Genomic DNA, 24,105 nt, shown 5'->3' with positions numbered 1-24,105 from the left:
CCAAGTCCATCTCGGCAGAGCTGCTCATAATCTGTTCATCCCCCATCCTGGATTGATACTGGAGAGTTCCTCAACCTGACTGATATAAAATCTGATTGAATAAAGGCATTTCAAGCTACCTTTTTTTTAGGATTTCATCTCATCAGGAAAAAAAAATCAAAATCCAAACAACAAAACGCACACATACTATTAATTTTTGTGGGGTTTTGCTCTGAGCTAGTCTGTCATGTACCTATGAATACTACAGCAAATTGAAAGAACAGCAAGGTGACTTGCTTTCTGGCAATTATGATTGCATTTTTCTAAGCCCATGTTCCGACGTGTCCTTAAGTCATCTGTCTCAGCCCATGTACACATGCTGTTTCATCTCTATTTTCATTGTGCTTTCCCAATCATTAATCACATAGTCAGAGAATAGTTGAGGTTGGAAGATGGCTCTGGAGATTGCCTGGTCCAAACTTGCTGCTCCAAGAACAATCAGAGAGCTTTTTCAGGATTGCATCCCACTGGACTTTGGATATTTCCAAGGACAGTAACGCCACAAACCCCTCAGGGTATCCATTCTAGTGTGACCACTCTGACAGGAAAAAAGGTTTCTCAACTTCAAAGGCATCTCCTGCATCTCAGTTTGTGGCTGTTGCTTCTTACCATGTCATGAGGCACAACTGAGGAGTCTGGCACTGTCCTCCTTACAACCAACCTCCCCTCAGGTACTGAAATACATTTCTTAGATACACCCTCCACCCAAGCCTTCTCTTCTGTCTGAACAGTCTCAGCTCCTTCAGTCTCTCCCTAAATGACAGATGCTCCAGTCTCTTAAATCATCTGTGGGATCCTTCACTGAAGTCACACCCCAGTACATCCATGTCTGACTTGTACTAGGAAGCCCAAATATTAGCTGTATTTTTAATCTCTTTTCCATCCCTTGGAACAGAAATAAATAAATTTTTCTTCTAGGCACATAAATGCACTGATCATTGAAGAGCACATAAGCTTTACTTTGGAAAACATGGCACCCAAGATTTTTCTTTATCATCAGTAAAAATAATTGAATAAAATAAATTGAATAAAATTGAGTAAAATAAATTGAATAAAATCTGAGAAGTCTATACTGACCAAGATGATCATATTTTAAAATGAACAGTTATTATAAAAAATGCTTAGCTGTTTAAAAATTCCATTCAAATGTAAGGTAATGAATGCTACAGTTACACATCTAGGCAATTATGTCCAGGGAAAAAGGCTTCTAAGCAAGGTAACACAAAAGCATGAAAGAGTTTTCTTTACTTGCACTAGTATTTATATAGTGCAATTTTATATTTATATTTATATATTTAATTATAATTTATAATTTATATACTTATATTTATATATTTAATTCAAATTTATATTTATATATTTAATTCCACAAAATGCAGACTGTTATAACATTTCCTAGTTTGAACATATTAACACACTTAAAAGGTTTTAAAGAAAATTAAAATATTCTCACTCTCTCTTTTTTCCTTCTCTAAAAGAGAGAAACAAAATACTTACAAGCATTTAGTTTTAAAGATGTGTTTGCAAAAAAAATAAACCTCCAGTATACCACAGATCTTTTTCAAAATAAAACTTTTAGCCATCAGTTCCCCAGAATCTAGTAGCAAATATATCTGCAACTTACCTTGTACATCTGCAGCAGCACATCTGTCCAAGCTCGTTTGCTCATTGTCTCAAACGTTCTGTTCTCCAGAACAAAAGTACGCCTGCCACTTAACTTGCCTGAGCTTCTCATGCTTGCCCTCTTCGCCTCAGGTACAAAACACTTCAGACAAAAGATGGGAATGTTTTTTCAGTATTTATTTCATCAGTTTGGATAGGAAATTCACAAGAGGACAATAATGAATCAATGACATAAATGGGTGATTGCATCTACTACAGTGCAATAGTGACCAACATTTAGAAACATCTGCAGTTTGCTGCTATCTCAGGAATAAGAATCATAATAAAGAATTGACAGGAGTTGAAAGCAGCAATCAGGAAACAGGGAAAACACACTAAATACTTTACTTAAAAATGGTAAAACCTGTATGATAATCTGATCTCTACTTTAAAACATATCCGTTGGACATTAATATCAGGTATTAACAGTATCAAAAGAAATTGGAAAAAAACAGGGAGACCAATGTAAATGTTGGAGTCAGCTTAAATTCCTACTTACTTTCACACATGTGCTTAGAGTTATGCAATTCTAAAGAGTCACCACAGTAAGAACACTCATGGTCCACCAAGAACTTCCACTAGTATCCAAAGGACTGAAACTGAGCACATGGGCTTTGTTAAAAGGAGAAAAAACACCAAAACCTACCTACCCTCAGTCCAGTATTCACTTCACTCCATAACTCGTAATCTTCTGGTGCAAGCAGAAATTCTGGCATAATATGTGGAAGATGTGCTCCTTTCCTTCTGAAATCACAAAGCAGGAAAAGTTAATAGGAAACATAATTAAGAGAAATCAAAATTTTTCAAGTTGTTTTATCTTTGTGTAATCTCCTCTATCTGAATAGCCTCTGGAGTAATGATCCAGCTCCATTAATTGCTTAGATGATCTTCATGTATAGAAACTCATGTTCAATTCCCATGGCTACAATTACACACTTACAGAACATACAACTCTGGACAGATTGGCTTCTTTTTGAGCATAGGTCCTCCAGGAAGGATTTAATATAACATGAAACATCAAAACAAATACTATCCATTTCCATGTGAAAGCCAAATGAGTCATCAGGTTCCACCAAGAGCATCAGTGGAATGGTGAGATCATGAATGAAAAACTTGATCTGACTGTCCACTGAACCTGTCTAAGAAGAAAGGCTGTAAGTCATCTTTTGCAGTAAAAGAAGCAGAGCTCCTGTGGAATTCCTGTGCTGGATATAACCCTACCAGAGGACATTTTGATTAGTGCAAACTGCACAGATAACCTTGGTAAAAATAAATTAAAGGTTATAATACATAAATCTTATCTCAGAAAAATGATAAAGGAAACCCTAAACTCACTGCATACCATCCAGTTAGAACTAGGCTTGAAGAAGGCTAATTTTAAAAATCGGAAAGAAAAGGTGCACGCATGGATATCTCATCATAGTTGTACTTACTTAAGGAAGGAAAGCAATTCAGAATGCTGCCAGTGGAGTTGGAACATTCTTTCTACTGGATCAGTGGACAATGACTGGCTTGCTGCAATGCCTGGTATTGATTGTCCATTCAGATTCAATAACATTTCATAAAGACTTTTATCTTTGTCAACCCTTCGTTTAAAATTCTTTTCTTGTGCAACGGTTAGCTGGACTATACACACATCACTAGGAGAGAAAAGTTTTTTATATTATATTGATATAATTTGATATTATTCTTCTATATGCACAAAATGAGCTACAATTACAAGTTTCACAAGGCTAATTTAAGAAACCATGAATCAAAAACAGCAGCAAGGAGGGTTGAAAAGTACAGCACTTTTCATCTTTACAGAACTTTCATAATAAAGTAAGGATTTTGAACTGCATGGAATATTTATACCTTCATAAATAAAAGCTTTCTGCCAAACATAATTTGGATTTTTATCATGTTTATAAATGTCTCTGTAAGTCTTTTCCAGCAGAGTGGCTTCTTCACCATTTAGCACCAAGCTGGATAAAATCAAATAAGTGAGGCCACCACCACTGATGCATTTCCAGAGTGCTTGCAAGACTCTTGATTATAAAATATTATTTCTCATTTGTTTCTTGATCTTTAGATTATGTGGGGGGAAAAGACATTGTTAAAGAACCTACTTATGCCACCAAAAATGGACAAAGGCTAGAACTGTTTTCAGTCTCAGAGGAGAATCAATTTCAATTAAGAAGGTGACATTTAGCTTGAACTGCATATTTAACACACACTGCATTATGATACGCAGTATCTTAGTTGAAAATGTATTTTAGAAAGTAAAAACTAACACCTGGATGACATTTTCATATAAACACCATATAGAAGCTACAATTTTGATAGAAAACTGTGCATTAGAGTGTGTTTCTATTCCTTAGATCATACCCAAGCCCTTTGAGTAGATCTGTTAGGCTGTTATGAGACAGACAGGTGTTAGCTCCAAGCAGGTGTGAATTACCTTCTCAGTGAATAAGGTATGGAAATGGGATTCTGCCCCTTAGACCAGCCAAAGAGTGTGAACCAACTCTGGACAGCATTTAGGGTCTTTTGAAAGAAGATGTAGTCCTCCTCATCTTCATCAGGAAAAAATGATAATTCACACTTATCTCCTTTCCCATCACTTTCACTGTCAGTTTTACTCTCTTCACTTGCTTCTTCATTCTCTTCACTTTCATATTCATCACTCTCACTTTCATCAGTGGTACTCTCTGAAGGATACACACAAAATAAATCATCCAGAAAGATTTCTTATTTCCCCATTTTTATCCAGTACAAAAATATTCAACACAGAATTTTTTACAAAGGAAAAAAAAAACTGCCAGACAACAAATGATCAACTTGCTTTAGGAAAAAACTATTTAAATTACATTTACAAATCTTAGGAATAAAACAAATGATATATTGAAATTTAATTTCACTTTCAAAAAAAGCATTACCCAACCAGCAAAAAATAAATTCTAGCACGGCTTACAAAACTATAGCCAGAATCTTAAAAGGGACAGTCTCACACACAGTTCCAACAGACCCAGCTTTGCTTGTCAATCACTGCAAGTTCACTTTAACAGTTATTGTACAGGTATAACTCCCACTACATCTATAAGCCTTTGGGATTTTCTCCCCTCTCTTAGGCTTTCTCATTCCTAAATTCTGATCTGTTCATAACTAATATATTTTAAAAACTATTAGTTGTTAATATCAACAACAATATCATTGCATAAAAAGGTAACTAAGAAAACAAACACTAGTTCTCCTTACAGCACAACTAACTTAGGTCAATCTCCATCCTTGAAGGTGTACTTTAATACCACTGTTGCAGTTTCACTAAATGATGCAAATATAAAATTAATTTATACCCTTGTGAATTAAAAAATATATTACTGGGATTTAAGAAGAAAAACCAATACAATGTGAAGAAAAGAGGCTAATTCTTTATAAGATCATTGATTTTATGTGCTATACTATACCTAATTGAGAATCTTCACAGCTCGAGCCACTATTTGCACCTAAAGAACTTGTGGAATGGGTATCTGAAGGTGATGCTGATGTAAAACATGGCTGTAGAACAACTTCTCCAGTGCTGAAGTCTTTATTGTCTGTAAAAAAAGATTCAAGTTGCAGCTGAGAAAACATGTGTTACTGCCTGTGCTCTAATGCATTATAAATATCTACTTATATATTTTTCTAATTCATGCTTCAATTAATCAAGTAACAGTTCTTATTTGACTCATAAAAATCTTACTCTAGTCATTAGACTGGGGTCCAGAAAAAAATTCATGCATTTTTGAGTTTTTTTCCCTATTACCTGTATATTTTACAGGCTGCATCTTCCTGCTTGCTGAAAAGCCCCTATCAGAACAATGCTAGTTCAAGAATTCTGTGTCATGAACAAAATACTCTTAAAAACTTCTTGTTCACAGCTGTGTAATGAGTCTCTCATCATTATCAAGCTCTTTCAGACTTGACTACAATTATTTTACAAACAAAACTCAGAAGTAAATTTTATCAATCCATCAGTTCTGAAACAATATATGTTCTGACATTCTCATGTTGGCCTAAGATAGGATTAAAGGACCCTCTGTCATCAGTTCAAAACAAAAGAGGCACCAAGTATAGTTTCCAGAGAAGGAAACACATCACTAAGAGAAGCAAGAACTCCCTATGATTATCTTTTAAATTTTGATTGCTGGCACTGTTATTTTTACCATCTGTAGGAAGTAAAACAAAAGCACAGTGTCAGAGTGGAGGCAAAGCCTTCCTGGATACCTTTCAAAGACACTGTTTTGTATAGATAAGGTTTGGTCACCCATTAAACAGCATTCAACACCAACACAGTCTATACAAAATCACATAAAAATACTCAAGGAATTTAGCAGTAATTGCTTGCTTCAAAACTAACACAAAGTGATGTGTGAACAAACCAATAAGCAATCAATACAGGACAGAAATATCCCAATATTAATGGGAGATCATTTATTATAAAACCATCACTCCATTTTTGGCTTAATCCTCAATGAAAATCTACAAAGCATCTTTAAAAACAAGCTTGCAAAAATGGTTTCTTGGTCACAAAAAATAAGGAAAAGAAAAAAAAAATTACACATTAATAAGAAATAATATTTTTTCCCCTTCCTAATTGTGCTATGATCCCTGAATGATGTGGTACCTATACCTATCTTCTTCCATTTGGAAGAAAAAGACCAAAACATGACCTGTCTTCTTGCTAATCCCTTTCTCAATTTCCCAAGTATCAATTCTCTTTTCTCTTGAATACTCCAAGTGACACACTTTAAGTTGATGCAGTCTCAGAATTCAGTCTTTGATGCTAAATCTGTCTCAGATCTAAGAACTTACTTGCTTACCCAAAAGACTTCTCTATTTCATCAAAATACATCAGATCACATATAGGGCTATAAAAACAAAAAAGTCATCATTTACCCCACACTGACCCTGCTTTAAGCAGGACTAGATGGCCCCAGGGATCCCTTCCAGCCTGGATTATACAATGATCCCCACCTTGCCATGAGCACAGCCACACACAGAGATCACAGATCACTGAGCAGCAGAGATGGCTTCAGCAGGGGGGACACAGGCAGAGATTTAGAGACAGAGGCAGTCAGAGGGAGGCAGGCAGGGACACATAATGCAGATAAAAATATTTCTGCTCCCTGACCACAGGTTTTTATTAGGCCTTAAAAGATAGCTGTGCCCTTCTCCCTTCAAGGACAGGAGTTAAAAAACCCTGGAAACTATTCCCAACAGGCAAATAATGATCACATTTTAAAATAACATCATGTGGTTTCCTCTTTTGCTTTCTTCAAAATATATGGTCACTGTCTATCAATTCAAATTAACTTATTCTCTAATGTTTTGGCTGTTTTCCCTATTCATATTTTAAAAATTTCACAAACATTCTGTAAGATTTCAGTTTGTGCAATAATTTTCAATAATTCTGACCTGATCAATTATATAAGTGGTCCTCCTTTTCAACAAGAAAATTGAAGCTATTAAAAAGTTTAATTGTGGTTTTCCCCTGCAATAAATGAGGGAAAATGCTATCTTGAGAATCACATTCTTGTTATCACCCTGAAAACACTGGTTTTTCTAATACTAATGGACATAATATAATTTCAGAGGTAGAGTTTTGACTGCTTACTGCTTCTCCAGATAATTTTTTGATCAGACCAGTGCAATGCCAAGTACGGGTATAAGGTCAGAAGACAATTGTCTGCTGTTCCAGCAACCTGAAATGAGAACCTGTTGAAAACAAAACAGAAGTTACCATTTTCTATTTACCAATGGTAATCATGATATTTTTCAGCACAAGAACAGAAGACAGAGTGAAGGTATCAGAACTCCCTCATTCTTCTCTAGTGGTTGAACAGATTACACAGGTGGGACTGCACCTTTCAAAATGCTGAAGCTTGGTATAGTATTTCCACTTCTTAGTTTTACTATGAGCATGAGTGTTCCATCACTCTGAAAGAGTCAGCAGAGATTTAATGAAATAAATTAACTCTGTATTTCTAAAATGAAAAATAAAAAACTACTAAAATTACAACTGACATTAATAAGTCTCCTAAAGACGCCTGCTAACTTGCTAAATAATTTATCCTACAACTTTTGACTAGGGAAGTTTTCTTGAAAAGCAACTTCTATTTTGATGCAGCAGTTATTCTGTAAGACTTTACAGAAATGTCAAAATAAATATTTAAAAATAAATAGAATCAATTTATAAACAATAAGATATTGACTGCAGTTGCTGGAATATAACAGAAATTGATGTCCATGCTCTGATGTTCACTGGAGTATCTGTTCTACCTGCAGCAACTTTATTGATGTGCAGCAATCCACCTTTTAACCCTCTTTTTGTACTTCACCTCGGTCTCTCAGTGTGTAGTCAACAAGCAAATTATTGCCATCAATGCAATGCTGGGAGCCATCTGTATTTATGTTCTTAGCTCATTGCAACTGACAGGTAATTAAAGTGAGCTTAGTCCTATGTTATTAAATAGCTGGGTTTGTAGTCCTTATTTACTTATTAAAAAACATTAATTAATTGTTTTGACTAAACTGCCAAAAGTAAAAAGAAAAATGTGTTTTAATTATTCAAACAGCATGCTGATATCCATCTTGCTTTAATACATTGAGAATTATGCATATTGAGAATATACCTTTCACAGAAGAAATGAATATATTTTCTGTTTCCTTGAAACAACCAAAAAGAAATTTATATTTATTGCAAATTTAGATTAATATTAAAAGATATGACAAGACCTCTCAGATTAATTTATTTATAATATGACATAATTAGATTTTACTGGGGTTTTTTTGTGTAATAAGATAATCAAGGAAAAAAAAAAAGCTTTAAAAGTACCAGAAAGGAGTAATGTTTCCTCCTACATACTTCACTCTCCAAACACAACGTTCTTGAACATCACTTTCAAGGCAACTTTAATAAATAGAGAAAGGTTACAACAAAATCCATAGTCAACTTTCTTACAGGTAAATATTCCCATTGGGATTCCAATTTGATATCTAACAGTCATTTAAGTGAATAATCCAGCTCTGTAATGCTTTGGTTTGCTCTTAGGAAATGTTAATCCAACTGGAACTTGGCTGGGGGCAAGGCAAGAGCTCTGGCCACTTCCACCTTGCAGCATAATATTTCTTGCAGCAAACATCATTTTTTCAGCTTTTATTCAGCAAATATCTCAGCAGCAGAGCATCAGCAGAGCAGATGGCTGTGAGAGGCACATCCACACCTAACTGTGTGCACAAAATGTACAACTGTACATGTTCAAAACAAGTGTCAGGACTTGTTGGTTCTACCTTTACCAAGCCATTGAAAGACACACAGGATCAACAACTACAACACAGAAAGGTTTTCAACTTCCAGCTCATGACTTCACTGTGATAAATGGCAACTGTCAATACTCTGCAGGCACTCAGATGAACTTCAGACAACTGAGTGAGGGGCAGGAGGGGAAGAAAGCTGCACCGAGGTTAATGAGAGACAGCTCTCAAGTTACATGAAAGTAACTCAGATGTCTGCATTATCAGACTCAGTCAACTTCCTGATTTCTTACTTTGAGGTGAGCACCTCAGCCACTTCCATCCTAAATGCCAGGCTGGGATTCAGGAAAATCTTCACTCATGCTCTGATTTGCACAGTAATGTAACACAGAGAAGTGTGCTTGAGAACAACTGCAGTACATCTGAACCACTCACACGAATTCCATGAGTGAAGCTACTCAGAGCAAAGGAAGGAACTGCACAATGTAGAATATAAAGAACAGCCCCACAAAAGAACATCTGTAAACAAATAAACCCCTCAGAGCTTGTGGTGCTGCCACAAGCAAAGCCCTCCCTGTTCCCCGGATGCACCTGCTGGGGTAGCACAGTAAGAGACACAAACACACCCAGCCAACAACTAACACAATACACATATTGAGGAGGGGGGATGGATCCTGCAAGTCAAAAACTGATCCTGCAGCTGATATTGATTATAAGTATTAAACTTCCATGACTGTGGCTGCAGTGTGCAGGAGATGGTGGAGGTCAGGACTGAAGGATGTAGAAGGGACTGAAGAAGCTGTTGTGGGGGTGTTCAGCTGTAAGAAAAGAAGGCCCAAGGGGATCTTGTTTATGTGCACAAGTATCTGATGGGAGAGAGTAAGGAAGAAGGAGACTCTTCTCAGTGATGCTTAGTGAGACCACAAAATGCAGAGAATGCAAATTTAAATACAGGAAATTCTATCTCATTATAAGAGAAAAAAAACCAACCAGAACCAAAACCAAAACCATGAGAGTGGCTAAACACTGGAAAAGTCTGCCCAGAGAAGTTATGGAGTCTCATCCTTGAAGACACTAAAATAATCAACTGGGCAATAGAGTTGATTCCTTGAAGAGGGGCTGAGATGATCTCTGGAAGGTCTTTCCAACCTCAGGCATCATGTGATAATAAACATCAACTCACTTATTGGCCACCTGTGCACTTATCAGTAAGTACTTTATAACCCAGTAAGTACTTTATTACAGCATTTTCCCAATGTGCTATTTGAAAGAAAATTCAAGAATGAGTCTGTAACTAAAAATTTCATCTGAGATTCAAATAACACCACTCCATTCACAAGGACACATGACAGAAAAGTGAAGGTGCTATGAGCTAACTATTTATCATATGCCTTTGAGGAACTGAGTCAGAGGGCACCAGACAGAGAAGCATGCATGCTAGCATACAAATTCAGAAGAGAGATTACAAAGACATGTGCATGCTGTACATGTGAAAGCATCTTGTACCACTGACCTTTACTTACAACATCATTAATGAAATGATGTTACAGAACTACAAGTCCTGTAGAACATATTTATTTTGTATTTGCAGCAGAGTTCAATTAAATATTAGAAAAGTCTGTATTATTCTATTGGAATGAAAGGTACTTGTGCTGTTAGCAAATGTGAAGTCACTAAATACATTCAATTATTCAGTTTATTTGGTTTTATAATGTTTACTAATGCAAGTAAAAAATTCGTTATCTACATGAACCATCATTGCCACTGCTACTCCAGTGTTTATTCCCTAATGCACATTTCCAAAGAACACAGAACACAAGAATGGCCACTAAATATATTGTGTTTACCAACATCTGAAACCTGCTGAGCACCAGAAGTAAAACTCCAACTGTGATGACAAAAAAACCCATTCAACCCTGTAAACAAAGCTTATATAGAAGTGCTTTCACTTCTTTTAAAGTTACTCTGGGGTGGTTTTTTTCATTAATTTGTTTATTTTAATGTCTGTGGAAAGACAAAAGAACACAAATCAAAATATATTTATCTATTTTAATCTGCTCTATGGAATTTCAGGTGTTTCCTAACTACAAATAAGTGATTTTTTTTGTATCTGTGTACCCCAAATGTTCTAAATATGTAGGCATAGTTAAATAACCCTTCTTCAATAGTATTCATTAAGAGATGCAGAATATCAGTAAATTTCTAATGAGAAAAAAATCCAAATCCACTAGCATCTAACTAACAAATTCCTGTAGCAACATCATTTGTGTAAACTAAACAAAAATATTTAAGAGAAACTCAGACTGCGGTTCAGGAAACAAAACAAATTGCTTGCAGAAGTGATTAGTGACAAAAGAAAACTTACCTAAGAGTGTGGCATTTTACAGATCTTTAAGAATAAAGAACAATGTTCTTTATTCACAATGTTAGATGCTGGGAAGTTGCAATTTAAATATCAATAAAGACCTGCCCTCCTCCCTCCCCTCAAAAATCCTAGAACAAATACAGAGATGATGGAACTGGAAGAGGAAAAGATGACCCATGCCAGCTCTGCCATTATTCACAAATAAGCAGTTCTCCCACACTGAAGGATCCTTATCCTTTGTAGCAGGAGCTCAGGCTTCCCCAGCAACCAACATAATACAACAGTGAATAGTGGCTGACACATAATTTCATGCTATATGTAAGACTTATAGCTGGGAAAGCATCCACATTTTTTTCCTAGTAGCAGCAGTGATGCCAGCACTTAATTCCTGAATAAGAGATGCTTCAGCTGTCAGGCACCATCACAATGGCAGAGAGCCACAAGCACAGAAAAGAACAGAGTGATTAATGGGTTTGGACCATCCTTGTTTTCAAAAGCACTCCCAACTATCTGAGGTAAAATGCCAACATATTCTTAGGTCAGATGAATGCTGCAGAGCAGCATGCAAATATCAAGAACTCCAATGTTTCCTAGCTCCCTGCTTTCTCATGAAATGTGAATGATATTGAAAGAAATTGACAGCTCCTGCTCTCCCAGGCATGCCAGCAGAATCCATGGATTTGACATTTATCAGCAGTGCCTATTAAAGAACTGGATGCTTTGGGCATGCTTCCCAAAAGCAAAGGGAATGTTTTCCCCTGTGAGACACTGAGATCTGATGGACTATCAAAACAACTGGAACCAATCCATAATTGGGTTAGTGACTGTGTCTCACTGCTATCATATTGTTATTACAGGCTACATTCCCTGACATTCTCTCTTCCTGAAGTTCCAGCCATGAATAATGTGAATAAATTCAGAAATTTCATGAGTTTCCATGGCTTCCCAGGGGTAGAGGAAGAGGAAGGGAGAACTGTAGAACACTGGAGGAAAAGACCTCAGCACACTTGTGTCACCAATGACACACCAACCTATGTACACCACATGTGGGGATTTTAGTATATTTTTCTGCCCAGAGCACTATTTTCTTTGATTGCCTGTTTACTACTTATTTTCAGAAATAGTTAAATGTCATTTCAATCAAGATGGCAGAAAAATTTATTTTCTGCTAAACTCTTTGTATAATTATCAAATTAAAATATATAATAACAATAATCAGAGAGCAAATGTATAAACATGCCACATTTGCAGAGGGGTTGTTTTTGCAAAGTATGTGTCATAGCCAAATATTTCTCCCATTTATTAAATACTTGCTCAAGACAGTCTTAGATTTTATGTTAACTTTTATTTCTGAATTCCTATCAGACCTATGTAAGTAAGAGTCATTTCTTCTGCTTTGGATTCAAAGGAGCAAAAAGAAAGCATAAAGATTTAAAGTATACTAGAATTATGCACTTATTAGAAATTAATGCATTTTCGTATGTTCCATTTAATGGAATCTGTGCACACAATAAATTATTGCATAAATGACAACCATATAGCTCTTCAGTTTTCTTTTACAGTTACATTTAATATTGCTTTATTATAAAAAATGATTGCCTGTCATCTTTCAAATGTTTTCTGTAAAGCAGCCAAATCCAACATTATCTAGTCTCTAGCCAATGTTCACTCTGTTTTAAAGCAAAAAAAGTAATTCTTATTTAGGACTAATTATGGGCTATGTGAATCAATCCTACTGACATTTTAGACCTGAATTTAGAAATGCAAAATACTACAGAGCCTAAGTAAAGTCCATTGGGTTTGTATGGCCAGGTTTTGGTAGCTACCAAAACCTGGCAAAAGCTTCCAGCAGCTTTGAGAAGCTGCTGGAAACTTCCTCCACCTCCATCAGAGCCAACAGCAGCCAGCCCCCAAAGACTGATTTGCCACTGGTCAAGGCTGGGCCTAGTAGAAGTGGTGGCAAGACCTCTGTGATAACATACTTAAGAATTTTTAAAAAGTTATGGCACAGATGTAATGCAGGCAGAGAAGAGGAGAGTGAGAATCAGTGAGAGGAGCAGCCCTGCAGACAGCAAGGTCAGTGCAGAAGGAGGAGCAGGAGGTGCTCGAGGTACCAGAGCTGGGATTCCCCTGCAGCCCTTGGTGAGACCCCGGTGAGGCAGCCCAAGGAGAGCACAGGCATGCAGAGATCACCTGCAGCCCATGGAGGAGACCCAAAATGGAGCACAGGGATGCTGAGAGGAGGCTGTGAACCCATGGGATGCCTGTGCTGGAGCAGGCTCCTGGCTGGGACCTGCAGACCTGTGGAGAGAGAAGCCCACCCTGGAGCAGGTTTCCTGGTAAGACTTGTGATCCCATGGGGGACCCAGGCTGTCTTGAAGGACTGCACCCCATGGCAGAGTGTGCAGCAGTCTGGGGAGGACTGCTGCCCATGGGATGGACTCACATTGGAAAATTTCATGGAGAACTCTCTCCCATGGAATGGGAAGCCCATGGTGGAGCAGGGAAAGGACTCCTCACCCTAAGCAGAAGCAGAAACAATGAGTTGTGAGATGAACTGACCACAACTCCTATTCCCCGTTTCCTTCCACTGCTGGGGAAGAGGTAGAGCGAGGAAGGAGAGAGGGGTGAAGGGATATAGGAGAGGCCTTTGAGTCCTAGCAAAATGCATGTTTTGTATTTGAATATCTGTATAGAGGCTTTGCCCTAGAGGTCCCGGTTGTCCTTCATGGGCTGCAGCTGCAATGTCCTTAATCGGGACAATGAAGATAACTGGGATAAAAGGGGGTGGGTTAGCCAGTCAGGGAGAGCCTTGGAGGAGCCCTGAACTGAGAGAGAACAGCATGCAGAAGGAGTCTGTGCAGTGAAGATCTGCAGCCATGAGAACACACCAAGGAAGTATAGACTTTAGAAATCCGATAACAACAATATGAGACTCTAGAAATAGAAGAACAACAAAGGGAAAGTATTTTTAAAGTTGTATTTTAGTTCTCGTTATCTTGCTTTGATTTTTTAGTAATAAATTTAATTAATATCTCTAATTTGAGTCTGTTTAGCCCATGAGGGTATTTGGTGAGTGATCTCTCTTCTATTCTTATCTCAACTCATGAATCTTTTATTATGTTTTCCCTCCCCTTTCCAGCTGCAGAGGGGAGTGACAGAGAGACTTTGGTGGGTGCCTGACATCCAGCCAGGGTCAACCCCTGTGGAATGTTTTTCTCCTCAATACTCCTGCTTTGAAATATGCCTAGAACTTGTTATGCTTAGAAGTTAAGGCTTTTTTTCTAAGTAGCTGTAGAACACAATATTTTACCAACCTCTGAAAATCTTGACTTGCTTATTTTAATAAGAATATCCCAGAACACAGAATAGGAGTTGAAGTTCAAAAGTTTGGTTCAAATCATTTTAAAGTACATATTATCACTTTGAAAATGGAAATATAAAGAGAGAGCACCTGAAAAATTAATACATCTTCAGCAACTGATACTGTGAGATTTCACAGCCTATTAAACAGTCCAGGAACTTTTTCAAGACCAGTTAGCTTTTATAGGTGTTATAAAAGGTTATAGGTTTCATTGTTTTATTATCAAAGATCAAGAAGACCCTGAAATCTTGTCTTTCTAAAATACTCAAATTAACAAAGCAGTTTAAATTCATTAGATACACGGTTTGAACCAAATTGTTCAAATGCTTAGATAATTGATTGGATCAGGTTTGAAGGTGGAACACGTTGCACAGGGCTCCCACGGGGGCTGGCAGGAAGGAGGGAAAGATATCCAGAGAGCAAGAAATTCCAGCTACATATTATTAGAGTGCAATATCAAAGCACATATAATACCAGCAGTGTTATCCAGACTTGGATTTGTCATGGAATTATCATGGAGTTTATTAAAAGAAGCAGGAAACAGTCAGGATTACAGAATTGGGTGGTTACTGAGACTTTTCTAAGTGAGGAAAATAACTATTTCTAGTTACAATAAAAATAATTTCATCTGAAATCCAATAGGAGTAATATTCCCACACTGACCAAAGACACATCCACAATTCTTTTATTTCTGATGCTGTGTTATTTCACCCAGTTTTGCTCAGGTTTTATATAACCTGCTCCTAAAGTCACCCACAACTCGGCAGCCTGTCAGAAAACCCCAAATACATTAGTAAACTGCTATTATGAGTTCTGTCCTGTATTTTAGTTCTACATTTTAAAACCTAGCAAAAATTCTGAATGATCTGACATTCTGGAGCAGGATTTTTTTCACCCTTATGAGCAGGAATGGCTGTTACGGTTACTTAGATTACTTTTATTTGCTATCTTTTTTAAAAAAATACATTCAGTTTGCCTTTAAATTGAGGGTCATATTCTTTATTTCCTTTTAATGGCAGATATAGAAAAAATTTATTACACAGGAGGAATTTTTATTTCTTTATAACAAGGTTTGAGAAGCTGCTAGTGCATCATATAAAAAGTTATTAAAACTAAATATTGTGCCTGCTCTAAGCTACATTTCAGACTTGATCATAAGCTTAAATTATCCTTTTCTTGTAATTACAGCAAGCTTTAACACAGATTTATGAATCACGCCCCACACAATGATTAAATCCTAGAATTAAATAAAATTAATAACAAATAGATTCTTTGCTGACAATGTATACAGAAAAATATAAATATTAACCCAGAGAGCAGCAATAACCTGAAGATCCATAACCCTTGCATCAAAATAAAATATAATATAAAATTTAGTTTTATATTTATTTAAAAGCCCATTTTAAGCTGCAGGATGGAATTATTTATCTCTCAAAATAGTTGCTTTAGTGAAAATACTAAATACAGGACTTTAATAGAAACAATGCCCATCTTTCTTAATCTTGCATTCACCCTCTCATCCCATCCCTGGCAGAGTTGAACAAGAGATGAGTTACCAGTAGATACGAATGAGATCTTGAAACAAGACCTTAAGATGGACACTTGGATTTTACCTAAGAGACCTAAGCTGAATTTTTTAGTCTTGAATGTAATTCAGTTGAAAAAAAGAAATAAATGTCTATCTTTCATTTTCATTTTTTTCAGAGGATTCTTGTGGAAAACAGTAAGATAGAAACTTCCATAGAGACTGAAGGGTTTGATCTGCAGCCTTGGAAGAAGCTTGGATTGATGTAAAAATAAAGTACACAGACCATAAGTAGAAAAATCATAAACTTATGCTTCTACAGTTGTAAGTAAGAGTATGCCTTAAGTAAGTAAAAAACTGTATTAATAAGATGGTGAAGGGTTTATAATGTAGGGGTGTAATTGTATAGAGTAAGCTCAGAGTTTAGAAGTTACAACAGAAGCATATTTGGGAATGTGTATTAGCAGCCCATTGGATAAAAGTATCTTCAGTGCAGCAGAATTAAGTAAAGGTGATAGGTTAGAAAAGCAAAATAAACTTTGTGGCAACTGTCCATTGGATTGGAAAGTTCTATATTGTCTTAGAATGAAGCACTTGTGAGTACTTTGAGCTATGGCTGAGTGCTTGTTCCTCTGAAATCTCAAAGCCTCTGAGACTGATCTTTATCTGAGCAATAAATCATTCTTAGCCCAACTGTGGTCCCATTCCTTCATTAAAAGCAGCGATAATCATAGATTCTTGTGTTCCTTGACCCAAATCTTGTGAGTTCTGTGCCTTATATCACCCTTGGTCAGTCTGGAACCTTCCCCCAGGTGAATCTGAATTGCACACATTACCTGTTTTCTTCTTGGTCGATGAATAACATCTCCCCTAAGAATGACAATGGCTTGGACGAGCTGAAGCTGATAAGGCAGGTCAGTTCATTACTTGTGCCATCTGATGAAAGAACAATATTTTTTCCCTCTGGGAACTCCACAGAAAAAGGGCAAGTCCTGGTACCATCTGCAAGTTCAAGCTCAGGAAGTTTAACTCTAATTTGTGAGTTCCTGTGTTAAACATAAATAGTAGGTGTTTGTGGTCAAAGGATTGCAGTAATCAAGTTAATTCATAGATTCTCACATTCACAAAACTATTTCACAGTTGAATACAGAATAACAACTTGAGTTCTTAAGTGCAAATGGAACTAATTCAAAAAATAAAATTCTTCCATCGTTTAGATGCTAGTTTGTTTTCTTTGTATGTATCTGAATATTTTATGCTGCCCCACAATATCTGAACATCCAAATGAAATTCCTACTTAACTGTGCTACAAAAGGCATAAAGAGTTTTCTGAAACTTAAAGCTTTCACTAGTGTTCACTAAACTGCACTATTGCACAATTAAGTTATAAAGTTATAAAATAGAAATATTAAGGGTAAATTTGTGAAGATGCTGAAGATACTTCAGTATGTAGTTATGTAATTCCAGGTTTCAGCTCTGAAATAAGAACAGCAGTCAGTCCAGATCCATGTGGAATCCCTTCAGTTCCAACCATTGAGCTACTGACAACAAACAAATCACTTGATAAATCAGCACAACTCAGACAAGACAATAATAATTTGAAGGTAATTTAATTAATTTACAACAAAGTGGAATTTTTGCTGTAGTTCTAGTATTAAATGATACCTTCACAAACATAGCAAACAAATATTACTATTCTTTACTAAATACAAACAGCAAAGCAAATCTTAAAAACTTGAATAGTTGCAATGTTAAGTTATATTACATTATAAGAAAATTACAAAACGTCTCTCTTTTAAATTCAAGTACCAGGATGAAGTGAGTGATCCACAGACAAAGAAAAAATATATAGATTTCTTATTGAAACAAGTGTCAGGATTAAAACATTTCTGCTGTCCTTTTCAATAAAACCTCACATGGAAAGAAGGAAGAAAAAACCACCAAGAACTACAACCCCATCAACTGTTCAATTAGCTAAACTTCAAAGCAATTGAGTAGAAAAAATAAAATGACAGAAAGATTTCATGTTACCACAATGTGAAAAATTCGAAATAAGATTTAAAACCTTAGTATCTGGCTAAAGCCAACAAAAAATCCTGGTAAGTCTCTTCTTTGAATTTTTTTGCTATCCGTAGTAATTTTCTATTTCTGATATAAATTCATAGAGTGAAGATATCAGAATTTAGACACTTCATGAAGCAGGTATTTTTGAGGAAAAAATGTGGGCTTGTTGCTTATTGTTGAATATTCAACAATATAAATTACATTTATTTTCTCTTAAATATACACATTCTTCTGCTGAGCATAAAATTAATACTAACATTCACAAACAAATATTAATTCACTTTTTCAGAAATGAATGAAACAAAGAATTATTCAGGATTTCTGTAATAAATATAATTTGAGATTTTTACCTTAAAAAATCCTGTGGAATGATGGTGACGACTGCTTCAGTTTCCACACCCAGAGGAACTGGCATCAGCATTAAAAAGGGGGGATGAAAATCCATTTTTGGTGACCTCAGTGTGCCAGACAATGTTAGTATGTATCGTGCTGGATTATTATTTAGATGCAAGGTTATTTCAGATGTATATGTCCCAGGACAAGCTGTTGAAAAGGTTCAAAAATATATATATATTACCACAAATACAGGATTGTAAAGGAGTTATAGTAAGAGATTTGGGGTTGGAATTTTTGTTTGCTATTAATTTTTTTTTAATATAGTACTGCTTTCTTTCTCAAAATGGAGTTTAACATAACATAAATATTGTATGAGAAGAGTATTTATTAAGAAAGCTCAGAACACTTGCCTTTAGCAAACCAGAAATTCACATTTTTTTAACTTGTCAGAATTTTTCTAACTTCAATATATGAGTTTATTGCTTTAATATCCCATTATATATAATACCAATACAACAGCAGAATTTTAAGAATTGCAGTCATACTTTGAATTACACTAATTGACACAGTGAATGTTTATTTTATAAAGGAGTAACTATTGGAATCATCTGACTGCCAAGACAAGGAAAAGTTGGTACCTTTTAAGAGTGCAATTACACCACTTCAAAGATGCCTCCAAAACCTACAGAGTGGCCAAGCAGCCTCACACAAGCCAGCAGGAGGTTCCACCCTGCACTCAGAGCATTTCCCATTTCGCAGAATCATTTCGCTTGGAGAGAATCTTAAAGATCATCAAATCCAACTGCAACCCTAATATTGCCAAGTCCACCAAAAAAAAAGGGAAGGGATGGCCAAATATTCTTCTCCACGTGCTCTCTACAGCACAGCTGGGCATGCCAACATCAGGGATAAAGATTTCCTTGTGTTCTGCCCCTTCTCAGGCACCTTGCTCCCTGCTGCAAGGCAGTTCTCTCTAGGATGGAAAAACTCTTTTTTTTTTTCACTGATACAGGAACAAAGTACTTCCTTCCACAGCTGTTAAACTATGAAAGTGACATTCTGAAGCATGCAGTGCCATTTACCCAACCCTCTGTCATTCTCTCCTGCTGAAGAGCTAGCAAAATCAGCAATTTTGAGGGCAAACTAATGAAAAACTCCTGGATTTAGAAATAAATCTGCAAAATGCATTGTAAAACAACCCAAAAAGTTTCATCTTTATATTTTTGAGAAAAAACACCTTTTCCTTTGATTCCTCTCCATTAGATCAGTATGGAAACACCTTCACCTAATTATTAAGATAGCAAAAAGAAATTTTGTATTTTATGTGTCTGCATGATCATATACATGTCACAGAACAAAATACACAACAGGATCTTCTGAGATTATCTCAGATCATTATTTCCACAGCCTGAGAAAGAGCTGTCACTGTTTACATACAGAAAGAAGAAAATCTAGTGTCTTCAAAACACTTTGTCTTTTTCCCTTCCTGTAAGAGCTAATTTCCTAATGGAGGTGACAAGAGAAGAGCATCACGGATGCTGTTATGTCACCAGAACATGACCTGTGGATCCCTTCATTTCAAACCAGCAAACATGAAAATGCAAACTAAAAACCAGCTCTAAGGGGAATCTGCTGCCCCTGTTTGCAACATCTGACTAATTCTGTGTTAAATGTCAATCAGCTTTAGGAGACAATAGTGCTGAGAAGGCTAAAAAGGTTCTGCCTCTAAGTTTTGATACAACAGGAACACATCTTCCTCTGGCACTTTGCCCTTTCATGAAGGAAAGGTGAGAAAGCATCAGAAAAAACGTCATGGAGATGGATGAAGAGCCAAACAGGGTATTTCTTACAAGCTTGTAAGAAAGAATGTTCTGTACAAGTTCCTCCCATGTACCACAGCTGGGCTACAGCTGGGCTGTAACTAAACCATATTTCTGGTGTCTTTTTTTATCCACAAGTATGACAAGGTGAAGTGAAAGGACATAACCAACAAATACCATAGGGATGGAACATAATGAAGGAAGAAAAGTACAGGAGCATATGTCAGTACCAAAGAACGTGCAATTTTCACTAACTCACGTTTTTAAATATTTGTATTAACCACAGTTTCAAAGTTAGGCAATTGTAGTGTTTAGCTTTTCTCATACAAACTTTCCATCTATACTTTCCATGCCAGAGAATCCCTATCTGACCCAAAGAGCAGAACAGACAGTGCCTATCCTTCATCACTGATCATTCTGTGTGTGGATCCACATATTTACTAACACCAAAATTCAGCACAGAATGTAAACCAATAAATATAAAATAATATGATATGAAATTATATATAATTTCATATAATATAATATAATATAATTTCATATAATATAATATAATATAATATAATATAATATAATATAATTGCAATATAAATTATAAATATATATAATATTATATATGATATATTATTTATATTATATAATATATAAAAATAAATTATTGCTTATGTCAGAAACACCAAGACAATGCAATACCACAATCATTTTGAACAGACACAAGGGCAAAAACACATGAATTCTGTTATTTATTAAGAAGATTTGTTCATTAGTTTGGAATGTCTAGGACCAATGATTTCAGGATATTTCATGTTAAATAAATTACACAGAAATTAATGAGGATTATGTCCTGAACTGACAGCTGAAGTCAAGAATTTATTCTACTCCTCACACCTTTTATGACTGCTGTCAAAGCCTGGGCTGCTGCTACCATTCTGAGATACCACCATTAATTTCTAGTCCAGCAGATGTGAACATTTTCCTTAGGGATATTTGATGGTACTTAAAAATTTGTCAATCTAAATCTGCCAAGGGCTAACAAAATCTGTAGAATTATATGGGAAATATTTTCTCTTCTCCAGGGAATATTAAACTCTATATTTTCAGAGTCTATGAGAAGAAAGGAAAAACATCCTCTGCTCTTCTCACCCTCTTAAGTTTGTATTATATGGTTATGCAGTTCCTACATTTGTCCCCCAAAAGCAAATTTTTAGTTTAGTAGCCTTGGACCTTATGATAATTCAGGTGTTATTGGATTTATATCCCTTCAACATTCATAGGTACCACTGAACAATTTGCATACAGTGAAATACAGACTTCAAAGCAGAAAAGCCACAGAGAGCTAGAACTTACAGGTATCCTACAAAAAAAATAAAATTAAAGAAAAGAAAAACTCAAGAGTAAAATAACAGTTTCTTCCCAGAATTTGTTAAAGGTCACAGATATTTAATATCTTGCTGTTGCAGAAAAAAAATTAAAAAACAAAAGACCACACAATCAAAGTATGAAAGTTGTCATTTGTGCCCATTACACAATCATCACATCTTCCAGCATCTCTGAACTCCCAGTAAGGGAACCCAAGAGCACAAATTCCTTGTAACTTCCTTTGCTGCAGATAAGTTTTTTCATATCAAAATTAGATATAGTGAAAACTTTTTTACACTGTTAATGCATTATACTATAAAACAGCAGAAGAGGATCATATGAATAAGTCTTCAATTCTTGAAAATCTCTGTTTTTAGAATATTTTTTTAACAGGTAGCAGGATTTTACCACAAACTTAACCTCTTTTATTTAATTAAACATTGCAGTTTATTATAGCATTTTGTACTCTATCATAACTGCTGCAGCATATTTAAATAAATTACCCTAATGCATACTCAAAGTTCATTTTACAGTTTGTTCACCCCCCCCACATACTACAACTTTACAGCACAAGCCTATGAAAGTGATTAGCAGCCCATGGTCATTAACCAGGTCTCCTGTGTGGGTTTTGATGTATCTAATGCTCTCTTACAAGACAGTAATGATATGCACTGAAGGTACAGCATAAATAGGATATAAATCATAGGAAAATACTCAGAACATTGAATTAAGGGTAATTTATCTTTACAGTTATTTATGACTTTCTGTAAACAAAAGATATGGGAACACAGCAAAAATAGAGATATCTTCAAATTACAGTAATTTATCAGTCATATTTATATATATACACATCTGCATTTACACAATTTATCCAGTAATTCAAAATATTGGCTTTTATTTTTATGCTGTTCTCTGCTTCACAGTCTGCAACAAGCAACTCCAAGCAACACGTGCAATTAAACACTGCTCTTGCATATTCACAACACTTACAGAACCATACTTAATGCAGTCTTCTCAATTTCTCATAGAGTCATGGCAAGAGCTATTTTTCTTTATTTATATTAAATTGTTTCCAGTGCTTAATTGAGGTTAGAGATTTCAGTGCTATGATGAAGGATAACAGCAACATCTTTCTTTGGGACAGGGATGCTCACTTGCTGACTCAGCATCAGAACCAACTGACACAACAACTTTTCTTCCCCTTGACAATGCTGCAACCCCAAAAGTACTGCACTGAAACTGCCAAGAGGATGGAGTTCTGTGGGTATCAGCTGCATTAGCTGGTGGGATTTAACAGCTCAAGTACAGTGCTACCCCTTATGAATCTTGTATATCACTGTCTACTTTAAACCCTTGGTTGGGAAAAAGTAGAATCTTAAATTTCCTATTCTTCTATTCCTTTTCTGAAGTTATGTGGTTGATTATTATCTTCCCTTATTCTTCCAAGTTTTGTTAGAAATCTATTTTACATATTATTTCTTAGGGACCGGTCACCTGACCAGTCTACTCCAAAAAATACCACAGACAAGTGATTTTAAATCTTACTGAAGCAGGAAATTTCTATTCTTATCTAAATTATGACTATTTAGAGTAAAGTTTAAAGGCATTCCAAGTACCTTGGAAAGCTTTACTATCTAAGTCAGCCAACCTAAATGCACTTGAAGTAGCAGCACTGAAAATGATACACCTATCCCAGTCCTTGATGCTTTACGTAAGAAAAACCTGATGCTTTCTATGTGCAAAGCAGACTTTTCAAATAATGCAATTTCAAAGACAGTGATTCCATTCTTTTTGTTAGGCCTGCAGCTGTCTTATTTTCTCAGAACCAAAAAAAATCTTCAGTTGATCAAAATAAGTACTGGTATTGATTCATCATAAAATCCTATTTAAACATCCCTATGCAAATGGCCAATCTACAGAAGAATTCATAGAATTACTTACGAGGCCAGAAGGACACAGCAATACTGACTTCTTGTTTCCTATGAAGACGTCCATGCTTCTGACTAAATCTGAAAATACCATCTTCTATATTTTTGTCTACATCATCAAAATTAAATTTCCATATTACATCCTCTCTTGCGAGACACTTCAGGACAAGGTTCTGTAAATATTTTCAGAAAAAGAGTGATGTTGAAAGAGAGAAAGCAGCAAAAACTGTGCTACTTTTCACATTGCTTTCTCCTAAGCATTCTTTGTGCAGACACACCAGAGGGAAAGCAAGAAGAATTCAGTTTATTATATCTGTGGGGTGCAAAGGTGAGCATGCCTATCGACACAGAATAGATGCTTTCCAGTC

General features: G+C 35.9%; 1 protein-coding gene across 1 annotated transcript in view; it reads right to left on the bottom strand.

Moving 5' to 3' along the window:
• Window positions 1–24,105, bottom strand: part of CFAP47 (cilia and flagella associated protein 47) — a 261,429-nt gene that overhangs the window by 200,273 nt on the left and 37,051 nt on the right. Inside the window, exons 24-32 of the mRNA XM_036392854.1 lie at window positions 23,751–23,910; window positions 18,645–18,837; window positions 17,067–17,276; window positions 7,337–7,437; window positions 5,148–5,276; window positions 4,142–4,391; window positions 3,135–3,341; window positions 2,352–2,445; window positions 1,664–1,804 (exon numbers count right to left, since the gene is read on the bottom strand). Of these exons, the coding sequence (XP_036248747.1) occupies window positions 1,664–1,804; window positions 2,352–2,445; window positions 3,135–3,341; window positions 4,142–4,391; window positions 5,148–5,276; window positions 7,337–7,437; window positions 17,067–17,276; window positions 18,645–18,837; window positions 23,751–23,910 (1,485 nt within the window). The remainder of the gene's footprint in view (window positions 1–1,663; window positions 1,805–2,351; window positions 2,446–3,134; window positions 3,342–4,141; window positions 4,392–5,147; window positions 5,277–7,336; window positions 7,438–17,066; window positions 17,277–18,644; window positions 18,838–23,750; window positions 23,911–24,105) is intronic.

Source organism: Molothrus ater, chromosome 2 (assembly GCF_012460135.2).
Source record: "Molothrus ater isolate BHLD 08-10-18 breed brown headed cowbird chromosome 2, BPBGC_Mater_1.1, whole genome shotgun sequence".
NCBI classification, from domain to species: domain Eukaryota; kingdom Metazoa; phylum Chordata; class Aves; order Passeriformes; family Icteridae; genus Molothrus; species Molothrus ater.
The sequence above is the reverse complement of the archived record's forward strand: the minus strand, read 5'-3'. Positions and strand labels throughout refer to the sequence as shown.